General features: G+C 40.7%; 1 protein-coding gene across 2 annotated transcripts in view; it reads left to right on the forward strand.

Moving 5' to 3' along the window:
- The window catches only part of DOCK4 (dedicator of cytokinesis 4), a 296,938-nt gene that overhangs the window by 140,198 nt on the left and 133,273 nt on the right, over positions 1-23,467 (forward strand). For both annotated transcript variants that reach the window (XM_056846241.1, XM_056846242.1), the window contains exons 9-10: positions 16,649-16,730; positions 18,098-18,158. In XM_056846241.1, the coding sequence (XP_056702219.1) occupies positions 16,649-16,730; positions 18,098-18,158 (143 nt within the window). The remainder of the gene's footprint in view (positions 1-16,648; positions 16,731-18,097; positions 18,159-23,467) is intronic.

Below are 23,467 nucleotides of genomic sequence, written 5' to 3' on the forward strand. Positions count from 1 at the left end.
CACTTAACGCTGGCAGTGGGGTCACGCCGCCTCCAGACCATTTTCAGCCCCCCACCTCAGGAATGGGCTGTTAGTTACTGAAAATATTCTTGATACATTATGACACACTGCTTAATTCTTAGGGCCTTTTCATGCACTGCCCCATCTGGACTTGGTCCTGGAAGAACAGAGTTTTTGCAGGTACTGTCACTGTGTTGAGGGATCATCACAGATAATGTCTGTCAGGAGCCAGGGGAGCAGCTAGGCTGGATGATAATTGCAGGACCTTGGAGAGTTCCAAGGCTGATAACTTGCTCCAATGAAAAATACAGCCAGAGCTCTTCCATGCTGGAACTGGCCCAGAAGATCCAGCCAAGCTCCTTCTGACCTCTTCATGAATCATTTGATACTTCTAATGTATGGAGTTTAGTGACTGAGACCTCTGAAAAAGGATTTCAGGGAGATGTGGTTGTCTCTGGGAGGAACTATGCTGCTGACCATGGGGTTCAGGGACTGTTGTCTCCCTGGACTACTCTTCCTTGGATGTAACTGCTGCCTTGGCCAAGATAGGTGGGTCCTCCACATTTGTCTTATCCTTGTTGATATCAAGGATTCTCATCTGTGTCTGGCCTGCTGATTGGGGGCATGACACACTAGCTGCCCTTGCTTCTGTTTTTGTGATGTAGATATCACTAGAAAGTATGAGATGTATCCTTGGAAAAGTCAGGCACCTTTTCCCCTTTTGAGATGCTCTCAGCCTGAGTCAGGAAGACAGTTGTGTACATGGCAAAATCTGCATTTCCTTCCCCCATGTAGAAAGGCATGAGACCAAGATGGGTTGAAGCTTCCTGCACGTGTTTGGAGTGCAAAGGAGTTTATGTACTTAGAAGATGTAACTACCATCAATGGGAGTATTGCCATTGATTTCTGTATCTTACAATAAATGTCTAACCTCTTTTGGTGTTAATTTTATTCTTAACTAAACTCATTTAACTATTAATATGACTATAAAGGAAATTGCAATATAAGTTTATGCTACTATATTGTTATCATATTGTCAATGATGATAAAATCTAATGAAGCTCGAAAAGAAATATTAAACTAATAACTACCACTGGCTCTTTATGCCCCTTAAATCTTGAATACTCTAAATTTGTCAAACAAAGCTCTTTTTTTAAAGTGTTTGTAAGTGAAAGAAATTCTGATAGCCAAGTATTAATTAGCTTGGCTCTTTTAAAGAGACAGAGCACTTTTAGTCCCATGAATTATAATGAAAGAAAGCCAAACATGATTTGAAAGTTCCAGTAAAAATGAATGGTATGAACGTCATTTTGACTGGTTCATGCTCTAAATATAAAGGAAGAAACAGTTCTGGGATGGCTTCAAATCACAACTATGGCATTCTCATATGAAAATGAGAAGTATTTGGATATTCTTGTACTTCACAACTTTGCTAAAGGAGAATAGTAGTTTCTTCAAAACTAAATCTAAAGGAGGTGATTATTCTGCTGTAGTTGCCCCAGAAAGAGTGCCATTTTTATGTATGGATACATAATATTTTTTTAAGGATATGTCCTATTTTCCTTCTTAAGGGGAGTATATACGTCTATCATTTGGAGAGTATCCTGCTGTAGTAGACTGCCAAATTTGACTATATAGTTAGATTACATTTTAATATATGAACTTAAAGAAGTATTATCATGAAATGCTTAATTATGAAGGAACAGTATATGTAAACTGGTTATGCAGGCTTTTTCTTTTTTTTATAACTGGCCTATGTTTAACATGGTTGGCTCTTATTTTACCATCTGCGATCAAATGTGGAGACAATTTGACCTCAGCCTTGCTGGAGGGCCCAATTATAGCATTGCTCAGATAAGAGTGACTTTTTAATCAAAATACATTGATTTTTTTAATCAGATTTTGAACAAATTCTGCTTATCTCTTTAAATTTTCTGAATTGCCACAAGAATAACATGTCCACGGAGAAGAATAAAAGTAATTGACTGTGGCTTAAATCTTTTTTATTTTTTTAAAATTATGATTTATCCTATTTCCTGATTTTCAAAGTACTGCATCTATATAGTCTGTCTGCATAGCAGCTCTTTGGTCGTCACTGCCATTGTCATTGTATTTATTGGAAACCTTATGCTGAGAGAGTGACTTGCCCAAGGCTGATAGCTCATGGTTAACATAGGCAACTGACCTGAACATCTGGATTCACTACCTCACATTGACTCTCATTATAATGTTAAGGCGTTAGGAGTAGGCCATCTTATCACCTAGGTTATTTTGTATCTGTCACTGACATGAGAATCCTGATGGCCCAAACTGGCAGTGTCAATCTGGGATCTAGAGGGTGTGAACTTACATTCAGCATGCTGTCACTTATGAAGGATATGTGTAAAGTGCCATCAAGTCGCTTCCGACTCATGGCGACCCTATGAATCAATGTCCTCCAAAATGTCCTGTCTTTGACAGCCTTGCTCATATCTTGCAGACTGAGGGCTGTGGCTTCCTTTATTGAGTCAATCCATCTCTTGTTGGGTCTTCCTCTTTTCCTCCTGCCCTCAACTTTTCCTAGCATGACTGTCTTTTCCAATGACTCTTGTCTTCTCATAATGTGACCAAAATTTAGTTTTAGTTAGCCTCAGTTTAGTCATTTTAGCTTCTAGGGTCAGTTCAGGCTTGATTTGATTTATAACCCACTGATTTGTCGTTGTTTTTTGTCAGTCCACGGTATCCGTAACACTCTCCTCCAACACCACATTTCAAAGGAATCTACTTTCTTCCTATCAGCTTTCTTCAATGTCCAGCTTTCACACCCATACATAGTAACAGGGAATATGATGGCGTGAATTAACTTAATCATGGTGGCCAGTGACACATCCTTATACTTCAGAATATTTTCTAGCTCCTTCATGGCTGCCCTTCCCAGTCTCTATCTCCTTCTGATTTCTTGGCTGCAGTCTCCCTTTTGGTTGATGATGGAGCCAAGGAATAGAAAGTCTTCAACAATTTCAATTTCCTCATTGTCAACCTTAAAGTTGTGTAATTCTCCTGTAGTCATTACTTTTGTCTTCTTGATGTTCAGCTGTAGTCCTGCTTTGGCACTTTCTCTTTCTGTTATCTATGAAGGATAACAGGTAAAAATCCATGCTAGATATGGGTTAGATCCAGAGTTCCATGGGTGCAAGAATTGCAGGTCTGTCTTTTGTTTTCCACTAGCAAGGCTGATTTTTAGGGTTGTGGGATCCACATGGACTATAGCCATGTGGATCAGGAGGCTCACTGGAGAAAAAAGTATGAAGTTGCCCTCTTTTCTTTTTCAAATGAAAGCACGTCATGCAGCAGTTTTGCTGAACTGAACTAGGTCAGGCCAGTGCTGGATGGGAACTGTATGAACATGGCCAAAGCTTTCATGATCGAAAAAAAGACAGGCTATAAGTTTTTTCTATGTTTTTAATATTTTTTTTGCATAGATGCCACTGAGCTTTACTAAAATCTCACTTAATGTTTTGCCTTGTTTCATATTCTATTGAAGTAACAGTCTCTAAAGCAGCGCATAACACCCTAAAACAATGCAATAAAAGGACACCATTTAAAATAAGCCAATTAAATAAAACCACCCTATAAAACCGCCCACCAACCATTAAATTACAAAGACCCATCTAAAAATGCAGGTCCTAGTCATCCTCGGTTGATTTGCTTAGAATGTTAAATTTTCTGTGGCTATTGGAAGGTGATTTTCTTGGGCTGTGTAGCAAAAATTTAAATTAGCAAAGAAATATGGTAAAACCTACCATGTAGTTAAAAAATCAGTCACAAAAGGATCACTTAACCATCTCTTTCCCTTTCCCTCCCTCAGTTTAACAGAGATTAGTTTAGAAATTCAAACGTTCCTTGTGAAAGATGCTGCTGAAATATGATTTTTCAGCTCTCATGTGTACATTGCAGGTCTGTGTCAATATGATATGAGAGTCCTATTATAGCTGTCTGTTCCTGGCCCCTTCTGTGTCAGGTTAATCTGCTGCTCTCTGTCAATTTAAATACCACTGTCTTCATATATCCCAATGCCCTTACATGAAAATAGATATATCATCAGTGGAGATGCAGACTAAGATTTATTGAGGCTGCTTAAAGCTAGTTTGTTCCCTCCCAAAGTGGAAATGCTTTGTTATTTTTCACATATTCCTCCTAACGTATAAGACTTAATATATTTGTTTGAAATTGTGGGTTGTAATTAGATTAAATTGCAGAGCACAGCTTTCCTGCTTTCCCCCTCCCACTGTAGTTAGAAACAGAATTTACATTTTCAAGTGAAGAAGAAATTGTTTTCAGTCTCACAACCAGCCCAGCATCCTAGTCCAGGATCCAGTGTGGAAGGGGGTCACAGGTCATGGGGCATTTTAGCAGCTCCTCCTATTGCTGGCCTCTCTGCTCTCGATTGCAGCTTCAGGGAAGAAACTGTGAAATTGTGACTGACTTTTTTTTTTTTGCCATCAAGTTGCAGCCAACTTATGGCCACTCCATAGGGTTTTCAAGGCAAGAGATGAATAGAAGTGGTTTGCAGTTGTCTGACTCTGCTTTGCAACCCTAAAGTTTCTTGGTGATTTCCCATCCTAATACTAACCAGGGCTGACCCTGCCTAGTTTCCATGAACTGACTAGCCTTGGCTATCCAGGTCTGGGCAGTCCGGGAAATAAAAATGGTCATAGTAGTGGAGTTTTCTGATCTGTTGAGGAACCTTTTCTACAGAAAACAGAGAGAGTTTGTAGAAATCTTCTCTAAGGACAAAATTGCCCTGAATTTTTTTCTTAAATAAGCATAGCTCTACAGGTTGTGCTTCATGCTATCTACTTTGTTTCCTGTATGACATACATGGATATCCACCTGTTTAAAAAACAAAACAAAACACTGGTGAACCTGGTTCAATCAGAGGGGCTATTCTCATGTACAAAGATGTTTAAAGATGGGCATGCATGTCATGGACATGACAGTTTTGCTGCAGGGAATATACAAGTGAATACATAGCAAACATTTCCTGTCTAAGGTGTGGTGCTGCCCTCAGGTAACTGTATACATCATTGCTTGACTTTAATTAGACTAATCTGGACAACTTGTTTGAAGCATCTGTTTTGTTTACTATCTGCAGGTAAGCTAATTCTGGCAGCTCCTCTCAGTAGTTGTCAGCATCTGTAGTGTAAGCAGAAGTGATTTATAGAGCGTGAAAGAAGATGGGTGGGTGTGCAGAAATCTTTGTCTTAACAGCTTAGTCTGAAAGCTACTGGTATTAACTTACTTTTGTAGTAAAATTATTCCAGATACTCTGGTTGAAGAAAAGGGCTCTTGGTTTGACCTGTATGTGAAAGATTCTTTATTTTCTTCTTTTTTTCAATGAATATATTCTGCTGATTTTTGAGTATTCTGTTGCACAGAGAAGATGTCTGTCAAGGGCTATACAATTGAGAGTAGGGAGGCGAATTATTTCAGCTCCAAGCAGTGACCTACATTTTTTTATGCCTGATTTACATTCTTGCAAATTGCAAAGCTGTCCACACCTGCCTTCCTGCCCGTTATAGCTGACACCCTGAACCTACTTGTTGGAGCAAGCTAATATCTGACTTTGATGTTTGGCTATGTGGACTGCCAGTGTAATGTTCAAAGTTACCTATTCCACTTTTGAACTTCTGCCTCATAGGTTTAGTATTCTCCACAGCTGCCAAAAAAAAAAAAAAAACAAGCAACAACCATGTTGGGCTATTTAAAAAAATGTGCCACGATCCCCAGTTAGCACCTAGTTGTGGATCTTTCTTATAAAGAAATAGTGTGAACAGGTTCCAGAGTGAAGAACTCTAAGGTCAGAAGGTCTCTGGGAGCTAGTCTTTCAACAGAAAAAAAAAGATAATTATTACACAAAGTAGATAGAGCCACCAAAGAGAACCATGTCAGCAGAATGCCAGTTGAAACAAAATTATAGTATCCCTTACAGAAGGTCAAGAATAATGCAGTTTTCCATACCTCTCTAGGGAAGTGATTCCAGGGAGTGGGCCTACTACCAAGGAAGACCTAGTTTGTGCCTCCATTGTTCTCAGCTGTAAAAATGATGGCACCAGCACTGTTTCAGTCTTCATTGGCATGAGCGCACATGTGAGGATAGATAGACAATTTTTCAGGTTTGTAAGCCCCAGGATATGAAGCACCAGAACTTGAACCAGGAAGCAGATTGAGCATGCCAGAAAATCTAGATAAAAGGCAGGCAACTACTTGCATGACCACCTGAAGCTTCCTTGAACGGCAGCCCCACAAAGATTGTCATAGAGTTGTCAAGCCTGGAAGTTACAGAAGCATGAATCAGCGTGTAACCAATTCAGGTCTGCCTAGAAGGGGCAAGAGACTATTCACTGCAAATAAATGAAAAAGGTAGTCCTAGCAATAGCTCCAACCTGCTTTTCAAAATATAAGTCAGAGCTTATACTCCTTGGTTCTCCACCTAGGGTAACAGCGGCCCCATCTATCACAGCCAAATCGGACCCTTCCAGAACACAGTCGTATACCCTTGACTGAAGAACGGTACACTCCTTCTATCTGGGATGGTCGTCTTCTTCCACCGAGCGGGTAGCTTCGGGAGGGACGCACATGGAGCAATGAGGGAGGGAGGGGACACCCGCCTAGCCAGCCAGTTCAGCCGAATCAACCCTGGAGATCAATGGGCTGACAGATGTCGCAGCCAGATCGCCCTCACACCCCGAACACACTCATTCCTTACTAGCGTCATTTCTGTCTTATTTGGTATCAGTGGCTTGTCTTTTCTGGTACCAAGAACAAGCACGCAAATGAGGATATAAGCAGCTTGAAAAGAAGATGACCAAGGATACCAGGATGGTTATGGTTCTTGGATCTCACCAGCACAATCTATTGGGTGTACGCTGGGTTCACCCAGTAGGAAAGCTGAGTTCATGCATTGGAAATATCTCTCCTTGATTCAGCTATTATTTCATCTTTTGTGGGTTTGAGAGAGTTGTGATTGCTGATCTGAGCCCAAGGCCTCAGGTGTGTGAAACTATCTGTTTGGGTCAGGTTGATCTCTTGACTGAGACCATTCTGCATAGCCTATGGAACTGGGGGATCTGCCATGATTCATCTCTCGGCCCTGTTTTAAGAAGGAAAGCTTGGCTTGTGCCAGGTCATGCCTTCTGTAAATGACAGCTGCCCTTTTATATAGCGAGAGAAGTGAAAATGAAGTTAGTTTATATGGCTGCCACATGATTACCAGTCATTTGCTTCTACCCTAAGGAACAGCTTCCCCAAATATACACATGTAGGCTATGTATTCCCTCTTTTCAATGCTGCTATGTACATCTCCTCTAGATGCATTTTAATTTTTTTAAAAGCCTTGCAAGTTTTACCTCCTTGCCATTGGTAGCAAAGCTCTACTACAAAGAATCTCACCCTGTTCTGTCAACCACACTTATGCAATCACAACCCCAGGTACAAAATTGGTTTCCAGGTTTAACAGGATGGGTTAACATACTTGTGTACATTATAATTCGGATCTTATTTATTTCTGTTACTGTTATAATTATGTTTTGTTGCTTCTCACATTGTATGCCAGCAATATTTACACTTTTTAAACCACAGCCTGCAAGTCACATGCTCGTATCAATCTATCAGCGAAAAATCGATGGATGGAATTGAAAAGTTTGGATTATTCTTAACCCAAAAATGGGGGACTGTTGCGAGAATTTTTTTGTATTGGACATTAGTTCATATTAAATATATTAGTTTATATTAAATGAGTTTGGGTTAAGAATAACTATATGCATACCTTAATATCATAACCTATAGTCATACAAAACCTGACTAAGGCTTTCAGAAAGCAGCCCTCTAGCTGACCCCAACTTTTCCATTAGGTTCCTGACCTTAGAAAGTAACAGGAGATTTGCATTGCTAACAGTTAATCACCCACAGCACATCAGATGCCCCAAATTTATGTTTATAACACCAAGGTAATTAAAACAGACAACAAATTATCTGTCCACTTAAGGGAGGAGATTGTTTTGGTACATTGACGGATGGACAGGACAATCAGATATCAGACTTGGACACTGAAAGAATTATTATGGAACAAGATATTTCTAAACAATCTAGTCATGATTTGTGGAAACTCATTTCCTAAAGAATGTGACAGGGAGGGGTCATTTGAGACCCTCTCCTCATGGTCCAGCCCATATAAGGCTGATCCAGATGCCCAGTCTTTGTCCTTCCACAGAGAGACCACAGACCCATTGAATGGATGCCATCTCTGTCTCTCTCTTTGGAAGTGACCCAAAGGCCTTTGTTACTGACTGTCTGTCTGTCTGTGAGTCTGTTACTTTATGTCATATATATTTAGTTAAATATTGCTTCTTCCTTTGCTTCATATTCTTTTTGTAATTTCAACAAAACTGTTTGGCTTACTGGTTTGAATGCTGTTTAAGAGTGAATGTGTAAGAGTGCTTCTCTGTATGCAAGGTCATTTCTATCCAGATCTCTCTGGGTTGCTTTTTGGTAAGTAAAGCAGGCAGATAAAAACCATGCACAACGAACTACAAGGGGGGGACAAGAAAATTTTCTCCCCACAATCCTGTTTGGGGGGCTGACTACTATCATTAGGGCTAGAGGTTGGACCAGTTGAGGTACTGGGTTTTTGCAGAAATGCATGACCAGCAGTATAATCCTTAGGATATTTTCTTGGTAGTAAGTCCTATTGAGTAACACGGGTCTTACTTATGAGTAGACCTGCTTAGAGTTGTTTCCCAAGGCCTTATACAATAACCGCATTTCTGAAGGTTTACAGAGGAAATTGGGAACAATTTGACTTTCTTTTTGAAATAAATAGCTTGCATAATATAAAGCCAAGGAGAGGAACAGATTGTCATGTGACAGGCAATCTGTCTAGACTGGCAGCACAGATGTATTACTGTATATAAAGGTATTTTCTGGCAGAAGAAGTGAGCTGTGGCTCACGAAAGCTCATACCCTGCCAGAAAATATTTTTGTTAGTCTTTAAGGTGCTACTGGACTCTTGCTCTTTTCTACTACTGCAGACAGACTAACATGGCTACCCACTGTGTATATAAAGGGGAAGTGAGAAGATAGCTGAAAATAGTTGGGCATATTTGTGTGAAGGGCCACTAGTTTTACCTGGGAAGGGCCACTGGGAACACCCTGTTGCTTTAACGATGGAGTTACAATTTCAGCACCCAGAATAAATCCTTTGCTGACCTGCTTGCATTATCCGCCTCAGTGTTTGAGTTTTCTCCCCTCCCCCATTTCTTATAAAGAGGCTGCTGAGCTCAACTGTGTATAACATATTTCTTCTACCATGTGCTTAGAAGCCCTAAAGCAAAACCTTACATTACTTCAAAGGAAACAGCTTCTTCAGAGGTTTGCAGTACGGACCTGCTTGGAAAGTAGTGATGCCAAGGACACATACAGTGGAAGTCCCTGATTTAATCTTTCACATTACTGATTTTTATTGATTTGGATTTTTTTTTTTTGCTTTTCAAGTTTTATTGAGATCCCACGTTCAGAGGGCCTCACTTATGTTGTTGTTATTACCCTCTCCTGTTTCTCTGAAGACACACTTCAAATACACTTGGAAATTCTCATTCTCAGAGATGAGCACAAAGAACCTTGGTTTTATGACCAAAACTTTCAGTCTCCTTTTTAAAAAACAAACATGCTCATTTTTTCCAGGATTGGGTTTTTGTTGCTCTGTTACATTTTTCAGTGTGGGCATCCAGTGTTCTCCTCTTTACAATCTCACTGCATTGAAAATTGTAATGAAGGCCTTAGCTCTTCAGCACCAATGAACAGGGAAGCTATAAATAAATAAAGCTTGGCAGCATTTTATATTTTTATCCTGAATGACACTTGCCTAGCCTGTTTTTGTGTGGCTTGAAGGAAAAGAAGTCCCACAGAAGCAACCGGGGGGTGGAGTGGGGGGTTCAGAGAGAATCCTGATTCAGGAATGGGTCAGCATTAAGTTTTTACCACTCTAGATTTTACCTAGTTACAGCTTGTGTAACTGGATTGGCATGCTCCCCCACCACCACACACACATGCTCCCCCCACCACAGAAGGATTTCCTGTAGATACTACCCAGATTTTCAGTTGCTTATATAGAACTGCTGTCCCATTCCCCAATTTTTGGTTCTTAGCTTTTATTGATTTTATTATTTCACTCTACCATTGATCAGTAATCTTGTATGATTCTTCTGGTGTCTTTGGGCAAAGAGAGTTTTTTAAAAAATGCGATAAGCAAATTAGAGATTGACCATGGTGCCGCCCAGTCACTTTAGCTTTTTGCCCAAAACAAAATTATTATACATAGGAAAAATTAGTTTGGGATAGGGCAGAAAAATAGCAGGTGGGGAGAGGGTTAAACACCCCCTTTCAGGTCACATTTTTGCTCCCATCATTCATGCTTTTCCTCAAAATAAAAAGCCAACATATTGGGGGGGGGGTGTTGAGGGTGCTGTTGTATATGCATTTTGTGTAAACATGAAGCCAGAGGATAGGATACAACAAACACAAGGTTATTTCCAGTAATACTTAAAGGGCTGGTTAAAGAGGCACATCGAAATGATAGCCATGAGTTTTAATAGCTATAGGCTACATCTGTTTTACTGTGGGAAACATCAATACAGCTGGGGTAAGGGGCCAACATTGTATTCTATGCTTATCCTACTACAAACCACCTCTCCCCTCCCCCCATTGGTTCAATTTGGCCACTAAGCATTAATCCGTGTTAGTATTTACATATTCTTTATATTCCTTCTTTCTCCCCAAAGCCCCCAAGTAGTTTACAATAAATATGCCACAGACATAAACATTTACATTTCAAAAACAGTAAATGTTACCATCATTCATGACATCTTTTTTTCAAAAACAACTTGCTGTAGAAACAAGCCCTTATCTTCAACAAAGAATCACACGCAAATCAGTGAAAAGCTCAGTGAAGTAAGCGTGTCACACTCCCCCCCCCCAAAAAAAAAGCCCATGATGATAATGGCTTCCTCTTGACCTCTTTGGGCCTGCCATTCTATAAAGTCAGAGCTGTAGCCAGAAAAGCCCAAGCTTATGGAAAATCAAAGCCAGTTAGGATTTCATGCCGCCTGTCAAAGTGGAAGCTGAAACTGGTTTGAATTTTTTGTTTGAGGGCAAATAAAGGAGAGAGAGAGAGAGAAACAGTTTTGAAGTTAGCCAGAGATGATGAAACAGTGCACATTTTGGAATAAGCTGGCACAAGGCAAACCTGGGAGGCTCAAAATTGTACATTTTCTATGGAAGCTGGAACTGACTTAGGACTTTGTCCTTGTCTGTTTTGTGTGCCCTTCTCTCCCTTTCTCAGCCTTCTCAAAAACAGCCCAATTCCCAAGGAACCTCACCCTGTAAATATGTCCGTAAATTCTTTTGGCTTGCTGTGCCTGGTTAACAGTATTTCAATCTATGGTATTTTTTTTAATAGCCCACTTATCTCCCCAGTGTGGATCCCAAGCAGTTTACAATATTGTTCTCTCCTCTTCCATTTTATCTTTACAACAGCAACAACCCCGTGAATTAGTTTAGGCTGAGGGAGAGTGACTGGCGCAAGATCACTTTAATCACTACGCAAACCCACTATGGTTTTCGAATATTGCCCAAATGAATTTATTTATGTTTTGGGAGCCAATTTAGACAATATGCTCTATATAAGGTTTTTTGTAAAAAAAACTCTAGATAAGTGAAACCATATATGAAGATGGGCTAGATGACAACAATAATCTGTTAGTGAATTTTGTGACACGAGATAGAGAAGTGTTTCAGCAAGGATTAAAAAAACCCAAACTTAACAAAAGCACTTGTAAAGCAAGCCTGCTAAGTAGGTGATAGACAGCTAAATTTATATGTAACACCTGATTAAGAGTGCATGCTTTTGATTCCTTCAGCTTGCAGACACCTTGTTTCCCTCCTAAAACAAAGCTACAAGGGAAACTGTCATGGCATTCTGAAAATATGACAGCTATAATATTTTTCTCTGGCTGGTTTGTGTTGTATCTAAGCTTGAAAATAGCTGGTTAATTTTTCAGCTTTCTCCTAGATGTATGTATGTGTGTGTGTGTGTTTTAGGATAATACGATATCAAGTGGAATATAGATTCACAATTTATACTGATCTTTAGCATCCGCCAATTTTACAGAGAGCCAGCGTATTGTAATAGTTAAGAGTGGCGGACTCTAACACTCCTCCACATGAAGCCTGCTGGGTGACCTTGGGCCAGTCACAGATCTCTCAGAACTCTCTCAGCCCATGCGGAGGTAGGCAATGGCAAACCACTTCTGAATGTCTCTTGCCTTGAAAATGGTATGGGGTCACCATAAGTCAGTTGTGAATCGACGGCGCACACTCTCTATCTCATACACACAGAGTTTTAAAACATTCCTCTAAAACAGGGATGGGGAAACTCAGGCCCGGGGGCCGTATGCGGCCCCCGAGGACATTTTCTGCGGCCCTCGGGAGCTCTGGGGCCGGGGGTGTGGGGGGGGAGGCGAGGAGGTTGGGGCCTGGTCGCTTGGGGCCGGCGTGCATAGGTGTGTGTGTGTGGGGGAAGGCTTTTCTTTCTTTTCTTCTTCTTTTTCTGTCACTCTCCTTTCTCTCCCTCTTTTTCTGTCTCTTTGTCTGTCTCCCTCCATCCTTTTCTTTCTTTCTCCCCCTCCCTCCATTTCTTTCTCCCTTTCTCTCTCTTTTCCCCTCCCTCCCTTTTCCTCTTTCTCTGTTTTCTTTCCTTCCTCCCTTTCTTCCCTGTGGATCGGCTGCCTCCTGGCGCCTCATTTGCTCAGGCCTACCACTGGCTGCCCTCCCGCCTGGGAGCGGGGGAGGACGAGGGAGCAGGGGCACCCTCCAGGCCTTCTCTGTGTGGTCTTCCCTGCGGTTGCCAACCTCAAGGTGGTGGCTGAAGACCTGGAAACCGTAGTCTCCCCACCCCGGGAGATCTACACCTGGTTATGGCCCCCGAATAATGTTGTAAATGCGCAAATGGCCCTTAGCAGGAAAAAGGTTCCCCACCCCTGCTCTAAAAGTAAAAGCACAGCTCAGCCAAATGGCGTAAAGTTTATTGTAAACTGCAGTTTTTCAAGATGTTAACTATTAATCCGCCTCTCCTGGTATACCACTCAAAGGACATTAAGATCATCCGATGAGAACTTGCTGGTGGTCCCTGACCCTAAGAGTGTGCGGCTGCCCTCGACAAGAGCCAGGGCCTTTTCGACCCTGGCTCCAGCCTGGTGGAATGCTCTGCCAAGGAACATCAGGGCCCTGTGGGACCTAAGGGAGTTCTGCAGGGCCTGTAAGACAGAGCTTTTCCACCAGGCCTACAATTGAGGGCAGCCACAAATATCATCTGTACTGGCCTCCCCCACCCCTCCCCCTTCATGTACTGAAATGGTTTGGTTGAGGGGCAGCCGCCTGTGTGGGTTCTTGCAGTAGAGGGATTTATATGCCATCTTTGATTATTGTTTTAAGGTTTGATTTTATTGACAGTTTTATTGTTATTATATGTTTGTAAAGTTTTTTTAAATGATGTTATCCTCCCTGAGCTGGCTTGCTGAGGAGGGCGGACTACAAATATGAAAATAATAATAATAATCCAGGATAGTGATTTCTACACATGAAGATGATAACAGTTTGTTAGCCACTTCTTTTTCAGCAGCTTATCCCGAAGAGACAAAAATGGGGCAGTAGAGACTGCAACCTTAAGTGGCTTTTCCTGAGAGTAGGTCCCATTGAGTAACAAGGGGGTTTATTTCTAAGTAGATCTGTTTAGGATTGCTCTCATAATTTTTACAACCCCTGTTAGCAGGATATTTCCATATCCATGGACGCCAACACATTGGTTATGATTCTGTTTGGGTAACAGAGTGGCTGTTTTTGGAAATAATTAGCAGTTACTAGACCTGCTCTCTGTAGAAGATGCAGGCAGAAGGACTGCTTGTCAGATATGGATAGCTTCTATAGCTTAAGCTGTTAGCCCAAGGGTTATGGTATTTGGGTCTCCTAGGACCATCCAAAAAGGCAGTCTCAAAGCAAATGATTTAAGTGTGTTTCTCTGATATAAGAGTCTCTAAATCACAGATAGGCAATCCATTCTGTACCAGATATATGCTGGAACAAAATATGAGCTGGAGGCAGAGCATGTCAGAAATCCACAAACTATCATACAGCTTAATTCAGCATTTGTTGGTTTATCTCAATTAAAATTATTAAGCTGGATCTAACCCATTTTTCTGCTAGCGATAAAAGGTGGAGATGGTTTCCTTTGACCACCAAAAAGTCTATTCTGTCTCACTTAACTTCCCTCCTTACTTCAGCCCCCATCAAACAAACCTTGCATCCATGCAGGTTCATGAACCCCAAAATAAAGAGGCTGGCTGGATCCAACCCACTGTGTGCTTCGGAATGACATTGGGCTATCCAAATATTATTTCTAGTGTTATGTCGTGTTTCCTTAACATGTGTAAATCAGTGGTTGATGTTGTAGCCAACAAATGAATGTGGAGTACATTTTGTAGTTAGAGGGAGTTTGGAACATAAAAGAGCATTCCAAAATATGATCTCCCCCAACACACACTCAGTAATTGGTACCATACATTTCAATTCTGTGGTACCTCATTCTCTTGCATGCATGAATGTGGCTTAAAAAAAAGTAAAGGTAAAGGTCCCCTGTGCCAGCACTGGGTCATTCCTGACCCATGGGGTGACGTCACATCCCGACGTTTACTAGGCAGACTTTGTTTACGGGGTGGTTTGCCTGTGCCTTTCCCCAGTCATCTTCCCGTTACCCCCAGCAAGCTGGGTGGCTTAAGTTCCTGTTTTTGAATTGAATTGGGTTCCTCTTCCTGATTTTTAGTTGCAACGCATGTAACTTGACCCTTGCCCACCCTGAACTGCACTTCTGGCCCCGTCAGGTCGATAGCAAGTGTTTCCTCTTGGCACAGCCTCCCATTGGACCTTGCTTACCATCCTTATAAGACATTAGATGGTATCTGTTTTTAGCCTGTTGAAAAGGAGCTACAGTGGCAAAATTGTTTCTGCCTTTGCTATGAATGTCCCAGATGGCACATAAGATGGCCAATAATGTTGTCAAAATGTAGATCAATAGAACTATTGTTTAACCTTTTTGTACAGGAAGAATGAACATGAACAATAGGCGAAACATTAGCCCTTCTGTTTTGCCTCTTAAAAGACTTCCATAGATGTTCCAGCTGTTATTTTTACTGTTGCATGTGGGAGAGAAACATATGTGTGGTGCTCATTTGTCCTTGGCAAAAGCCAGGAAAACAGCTGAGAAAGCTATAGTTAAAAAGGAATGTGCAGGGGGAACGCTTCATTATTATGAATTCTATCATATGGGGACTGGAAGGTTAAGACGGTGAAAAAGAAAAGCCCTGAATAGAACCTGCTCAGTTTTCAGCCTTACTAGCAAAGTGTGAGGTGACAGCAGCTAAAATTGGGTACCAGGATGTTAAAACTTGATACTGTTGATTGTAAAGGACCAAGGACCAAGCTACTGAGGAAATGGAGTCATGTATAGTTTGTTCTCAATTATTATTTTCTCCTGGCAGAGTACAGTATGGAGGCTGCATGCTAAATCAGATGACTGTCACAGAGATGTGAGGGAAGGGGGCAAGTGCTTAATCCTGTGCCATGTGTCCCCTAAAAAGTGGCTCTTTGCTTCCTTTTGTCCCATGAGACCCATAATCCCTTGTGAGGGGCAAGGACAATAGAATGATGGTCGAGAGATAAGGGCCTTCTCCCTCCCTGTCTCTGATGTTCTGCTCTGCTTTGTAGCCTCTGGAACTGCATTTTGTAAAATGTGAAATATGACTGACAAATGCATGTAGGGTCAAATATTTTTGTGAATTTTTTATGCTGCCTAGTAATATCCTTCTTTTAGTGTGCACTTCCCTGATTGTTGCTGACTTTGGCTAAGCAATATACACTGAAGATGGAGCAAAAAAACCAAGAACAACATTCTGTTGCTGCTGGAGCTGCTTTGGCTGTACAGTTATACAGAATCCCCCTCTCTTAAGAAACCTATGCAAAACATGTAGGGGCAGTATAAATGACTAAAACAATCCCCCCCCTGCGTGATTGTACTCTTCCCCCCCTCCTCGCTTTGGCAAAGCAATACCAACTTTATTGATTCTGCCAATGAACCTTGTGATGTATGTATGGTCCTTTTAGATTGGCCTTTACTGAAGTCCTATATGTGCTCATAAATTGCATTGTATTAGTTGTGCAGTTCTTTCTCATTATTTATTGGCAGCTTCATTCTGCAAATCACTCAAGAGATCCTATCTGGTTTTGATTAAAACTGGCAAGAGTCTCTTTCAACCATTACCTTATCTTCATGGAATTTTGTATTTTTTAACATAAAATAAATTCTCTTTCACCAATTAGTAAAAAGATCAATCTTGCTTTATTAAAATTTATTTTTGCAACATCAGTTTGAAATCTTGAAAGGACATTGCTCACTTGAAAGCTGTGGTAAAAGGCTATAGTTGTATTCAGAAGTTTTGGATATATTGTCTTCCTTTGTATGCAATGAAATAGTGGTCCATTTATATTACTTTTCTGTTTACAGTGAGCGTTTTTTTCTAAAACTGAACCGGAATGGCTTGCCAAAATGTCCAGAGAAGCCAGAAAGACATTGTTCTCTCTTTGTGGTGAGTCTTTTCATATTTTAATTAATTTTATAATTTAAAAATGAAGAGTATATTATGGTTTTTTCTTGCTGGTAACCCGGTTGCCAAAGTAATGCACAAGCTATAGCGAATGATCCTACTAATATCCAAGATGAGTTGATTAGAACAAAACACTATGCATAATAACACTACTTTGTCCCATTATCCCTTCACTGGGGTGGATTATAGCAATGCACTGAGCAAAGTTTATTCATTCATTCATTGAAATATTTATACCCCACCTTTCGTTTTGGCTCAAGTTTGAGGTCTTCCATTAGTCTCCAACTCAGGTAGCTCTTCCATTGGATGGTTGGATCCACCCCACTAATTACAGTCATTCACAGTATACAAATACGATGACTACCTGGACAGCTTGAGCATGTGTGCTGTAGCGTTTAGAATGTTGGCCTATGATCTCTGTAACCTAGGCTGAAATCCCCATTCTTCCATGAAGCTCACTGGGTGACCTTGGGTCAGTTGCTCCCTCCTAGCCTCACCTACCTCACAGGATTGCTGTGAAGGTAAACTAGGAAGGAAGACGAGGAGGAGGAGTTGGTTTTTATACCCCACTTTTCTCTACCTTCAAGGAGTCTCAAAACAGCTTACAACCACCTTCCCCTCCCCACAACAGATGCCTTGTGAGGTAGCGGGGACTGAGAGAGTTCTGAGAAAACTGTGAATAGCCCAAGGTCACCCAGCAGGCCTCTTGCGGAGGAGTGGGGAATCAAACCCAGTTCTCCAGATTAGAGTCCACCGCTCTTAACCATGGATGCTGCTCTGAGCTCCTTGGAGGAACGATGGCATAAAAATGTACTAACTAGGTAAGATAGATGTACCTCTTTGAATAGTAGTTTAGTTCCACGAGCAGAGGCCTTCCATAACCTGATCCTAAACATCTTTATTCAACATGTCAGTGCAACTTTCTTTCTAAGGAGTAGAATTGATTTAAATGAGGTTTATATGGGAGCAGGGCTGGTGGAATAGAAATTCACTTCATTCAAGGAAATGTACAGAATTGGATTGTAAGGATACCAGCCTTAATATCCTGAACCCAGAATGAATGTGAAATCCCTTATTGACTTCCTAACATCTTCCTGCTTTCTAAGGGGAGTTTTTGTATTTAAGAGAATGTGATTTCACCTCTTGCGATTATGCATATCTGATGGAATAGGATTCAGTCAGAATCCTGTACAAAATTTCACTGTAAATCTTTTGCCCTAAGCATAAGAAGTTTATGTTTTGTCAAGCAAATACCATGATTAAGTTCTCCCTTAACTGTTTGTTAAAAATCAAGACATAAAAATGTTAGGTATCACATGTTAATTGTGGACTGCTCTTATTCTCTGCAGGATTTAGGAACCAGTGAACTCAGGAAGGACATCTATATCACTGTGCATATTATACGCATAGGTATGCAAACTGGTTTTCCAAACCCTTTTGGGTTAAAAGATAGTTTGTAAACTAAGAATGATGGGCAAAATGTTTTAGTTACCCTTGTGTGAGCACCTCTGGGTCACCATGCAAGTAAAATTGTAACAGTCTGTTTCAAACTAGCTTCAGATCCAGTTGTGGCCAATTGCTCATCATGAGTTAAAACTGTTTCAGACTGCAAATGGTAGATCACAGGACCTAATGTTGCCCCATAGAAAGCTACATGTCAGGATGTTCTAATTTACTTTTTTCCGGGTCTGCCATTTATTTATTTTTTAGAATTATATCCTGCTTTCCATCCTGGCCCAAAGCCGGGCTCAGAGCAGCTAGCATCAATTAAAATCATACATATAATATCTGTTAGACTTCTATAGATATATGTCCTCCCCCACAGTATGAGGCAGTCCAGTCCAGAAACGAGCCTTACCACATGAGCTGTCTAGTCTGTGTTGCAGAACAAAAAAGGAAACAGTTGCTAATTGTACCTAGATCACCTTAAAATGACAGTTAAACATCTCTTGCATACACTCTCTCCCCCTCTCAATTTTCTATGCAGATATCACATATCATTAAGGTTGCCAGGTCCCTATTTGCCACCAGCGGGAGGTTTTTGGGTTGGAGCCTAAGGAGTGCAGGGTTTGGGGAGGGGAGGGACTTCAACGCCATAGAGTCCAATTGCCAAAGTGGCCATTTTCTCCAGGTGAACTGATCTCTATCGGCTGGAGATTAGTTGTAATAGCGGGAGATCTCCAGCTAGTACTTGGAGGTTAGCAAACATACAAACAGTCACAAAACTGCAAAAACATTTAGCTTTATAATTGTAAAGCATAAAACAAAGCAAAGATACACCCAGTATCTGCTGCAAACATGGACAATGTCCAAAAATAATACTAATAATGTTTAGCAACAACGTATACAATCCTAGAATAATAGCTAGGAAAACGTCCTTCTCTCAAGGAGGTTTGACGACCATTCAAGAGGTAAGGTGATGTATAATTCAGTTTTCAACAGACTTCCGGTTCTTTTTCTGTTTCGGCTTAAACCCAGCCTTCCTCAGGGGCCACTATATTTATAACATAAAATAACATTATGCAGTACACCGGCATAAAAAAGTGAACATAGTCATAATACACTACAAGAGAATACAACAAAATTCTTACTTACACGCTTGCTGTTAATTACAAAGCTTCCGCGTTGGCAAAGTAGCCGAAACAGAAAAAGAACCGGAAGTCTGTTGACTTAGCTATTATTCTAGGATTGTATACGTTGTTGCTAAACATTATTAGTATTATTTTTCGACATTGTCCATGTTTGCAGCAGATACTGGGTGTATCTTTGCTTTGTTTTATGCTTTACAATTATAAAGCTAAGTGTTTTTGCAGTTTTGTGACTGTTTGTATGTTTGCTAATTCTCCTACAGCACGCTAACTTTAGTTTACCAGTACTTGGAGGTTGGCAACCCTACATATCATGTATGTGCCTAGTTGCAGAGGTTGCATTTTTGAATGTTTTCCTGTGTGAGAAAAAGTATCCATTAGTGTTTTGTCATGCACACATTCTTGAAATCATATATGAAGCAGCCCATACATGGTGCTTAAGAGACACTGACAAGCTTCAGAGGAAAAGGAAAGCAGGAAAATGCCAAATTTATTCAGAGACGAGCTTTTTGCTGTGAAGAGCCTCTGGATCCTTTAACCCCTAATGAGACAGCTGTTATCTGCTTTTTAGGCTTGCTTTGGTGTTTAGCGCCTAAAATGGCCTTTCATTTGTTTTATCCTTTTCTACTAACGTCAGTTTTTCTTGCATGACGAAAGCATTGATGTAGTAAAATATCCTAGCACAGTCTTACATATGGCTAACGGTTTTCTGGACAAATCTGATTTAATCCAAAAACAATGTTGTGGTAGTATAGGAGAGAAGAGTGGTTAAGCTCCTTATTTTGAGAAACTGTCACATAGGCTCCCTTGAAGTAAATGAAATAATCCTCACCTGTCATATGCTCTGGTTCGTGTTCTCTCTCTCTCTCTCTCTCTCTCTCTCTCTCTCTCCAATTGCAGTTGCATGTGGAGCTGCCATTTTTTGTTTATTTAAAAAAAACCAAATTTAAAGACTCTGAATGAGTGCCAGATCTCAAGGAACTCATGGAGTCAAGTTGAGAGGAGCAAAGAAAGCTGGGAGGCTGAACAGTTAGTCCAGTTTCAGTTTTACTTTCTGCAAGCCCTAGAAGGAAGAGAGAGAGCTAACAGCTGGTGGGCTGTTGTTAAGGCAGGTCGGCCTATTGTTTGCTGTGCCTTCCCTATCTCCCATTGCCAATATGATGTAGTGTCAGATATGGAATGGGGAGAGCCATGATGCTTACTGGGTAGGGTTGCCAGGTCCCTCTTCACAACCGGCAGGAGGTTCTTGGGGGTGTAGTCTAAGGAGGGTGGGGTTTTGGAAGGGGAGGGACTTCAATGCCATAGAGTCCAATTGACAAAGTGCCCATTTTCTCCAGGTGAACTGATCTCTGTCAGCTGGAGATCAGCTGTAATAGCAGTGTCTCAGTTAATTAGATTTGGCCTTTTACAAACACTAACAGGATCCGCCCATGAGTTAGGAATGACACATCAACTCATCAATCTCACATTCTGATATATTTATTTCCTTGATTACCCCCCTCCCAATGGAATCCAAGCAAATGGTGGCCATGTAATCTAGCTTGTTATTTCATTTGGGCCCTAAAACTTTATCAAAGAAGACATCAATATCCCTGATTCCCCCAGGAGATATCTTTCCTATGCAACAGTTACCTTACTGATCTACCAATGAGGTTTAAAACCCCTGGTTCCAATCCAATCCATTTTGAGACGTATCTTATTTCCCCCTCTGTCACCAGCTCTTTGTTCCAGCTCTTGGATCCCAACTCATTAATGGGCTTCAGCTACTGGCTCCAAACCCCTGGGTAAAAATACGTCTTGGGGGAAGGTGTGTGTGACTTTGCATCAGCACATGCACCTGCAAAGTTCATGTTTTCTCTTCCACCCCAATTTCACCTACACAGCTTGCTCCTCTCACCGGCAAACCTCACTGAATTTCAACCTCTGGATGAGGCTCATATATTTCCTCTTCTCATTTCTCGTTTGTCCACACTACTTTTTTATACTACTGACATCTGCTCAGGTTAGGATTTAGTAGAAGTTATGATTTGTGGAACATTTATTTAGAAAGTGTGTGTACACACAAGCTTCCTTTGCTATTATTCTTTTACTTAATAAATCCTTGACTTTAAATCAATGTCTGTTTATTTCTAAGAATCTAACTCTCTTGTGGGGTGTTAGAGCAAATCATGAACCTCAGTATACTTAAGCAGGACGATCCCAATAATAATTTCCCTGTGTGCATGGATAGTCTTCTGACATGTTAAAAAGGGACACCAGTTTAATCAGAGTGTAAACATATGTGGGCCATTTGGGTAACAATGCAGTCCCCCTTTCAGACAAAATGGAAATTGAAAGGCTCATGTGTAGCATGTTCTTCCAGTACACATGGTAATACATGATTTAAAAAGACTAGAGGTATCAACATAGCCAATCAGAAAATGGAAATCTTAGTGATGACAGTTATAGCTTACAGAGAGACATGTGTTTAAGTTACTTTTTAAGTGAAAATTTTCACAGTTATTTAAATAAATAACCAATCTGAATCAATTAGTATTCCTAGAGCATGGTGATATGTTTAGCACACTGTATAATTCTTGGAGTACATTTGAGAGGGTTGTTTTGGATTTAGGTATAGACACTTCCTGTGGTTGTAGTTCCCCTAGATCAGTGGTTCCCAACCCTTTTTTGACCAGGGACCACTAGGACTTTTTTGTTCGGTGCAGGGACCCCAAGGTTCAAAATAAAAATTCAGAGAATTTGAAAATAAACTTTAATCATAACTGTTAGTTAAACATTAAACTTAGAATAATATTTGAATATATATTTTTATAATAGAGAACTTTTAATTGAAAATATTAATTTATTATGGGTTTATAACTTTGTTTCGCGGACCTTAATTTATTTATCACGGACCCCTGGTTGGGAACCAGTGCCCTAGATAGATGGTATGTCATGAATTGCTTCTCTAAACGTTTTGGGAAGGAATAGTATGGATAATCTGGAACCAGCTGAAAAACTCTAAAGCAAAGTTTTGTTGTGTTTGGGTGGAATCCCCCCTTGCTGTCCCTGCTGCTGTTTGTGCCACAAATGTTCCAGTAGCTAGTCCCCCCCACCAATCCTGCTGTACATGTGAAATCATATGCAGGAGCACTAGGTACAGTTTGGGCATTGCTGGTCGTAGCAGGGGTAAATTCCCCAAGGACTTGGAAGGTCTATGCAGTTTTATAATCTGCCTATGCCTTGTTAGGTGAATTCAGCTGTCTCCACCTCCCACCATTACAAGGTGACAACTGGCTGTGAAAATCGTTATGGATCCTAATCATTTGATTCAACTCATTGTGTAGGCAAAATGGGGGGTGGTCTGCTGAACCCTTGGAGGGCCAGTGTTAAAGCTTACTTTAAATTCTTCACAAAACTGGGATTATTATGAACATCTCTTATGAGATGACTGTAAGAATTCACTTGCTGTGAGGGGGAAAATTGAATCTAGCCTGTGACTGCAGATTAAGATTCCAGAAATGTTATCTATGAATTTTAAACTAAAGCCTTAGTATTCTGTTCACTGCATCATCAATGTGAGTGGCATCTGTTTAGCCACCTAAGGTTTCTGATCTTGCAAAGCCTAGAATAGATTATGTGTGCATTTTATTCCACCATGATGAGCATGCAATGTTTAAGGGCCCAACATATTTTAACACAAAGAAGATGAGACAGGCAGAAGGAGCAAGAAAGACTGTCAGTTGTTGGGAATAATGTGCCTTTTGTCACCACATAAATTAAACATATAGCTCATGTGGCTTTAGCAAAAAGAAAATGTGCAAGCTTCTGAGTATTTGTTAAAATAATGGAGATAAAAATTGAAGTGCAATTTTTGGCAGCACGTGGTTGAAAACAACAGTTATTGCCATATGCTCAAACAAAGAATGAATAAAACTGTATAGTTTTTGTTGAAATTGCTGTTTGTTTCCATGAATGCCTTCTGTTTAAGGAGGATGAGAGAATGAGGTTCCCGATCTTGTTGAACCTGTGAGCTGTTTTGGAAGTTCCTGATCTTGTTGAACGTGTGAGCTGTTTGGGAATTTTCACCACAGGTAGTGGGTGCCATAGCAAAATAACTGCTATGCATTCACAAAACATTGGCAGGTTCCA

This window comes from Euleptes europaea, chromosome 3 (genome assembly GCF_029931775.1).
Source record: "Euleptes europaea isolate rEulEur1 chromosome 3, rEulEur1.hap1, whole genome shotgun sequence".
In the NCBI taxonomy this organism is placed as follows: domain Eukaryota; kingdom Metazoa; phylum Chordata; class Lepidosauria; order Squamata; family Sphaerodactylidae; genus Euleptes; species Euleptes europaea.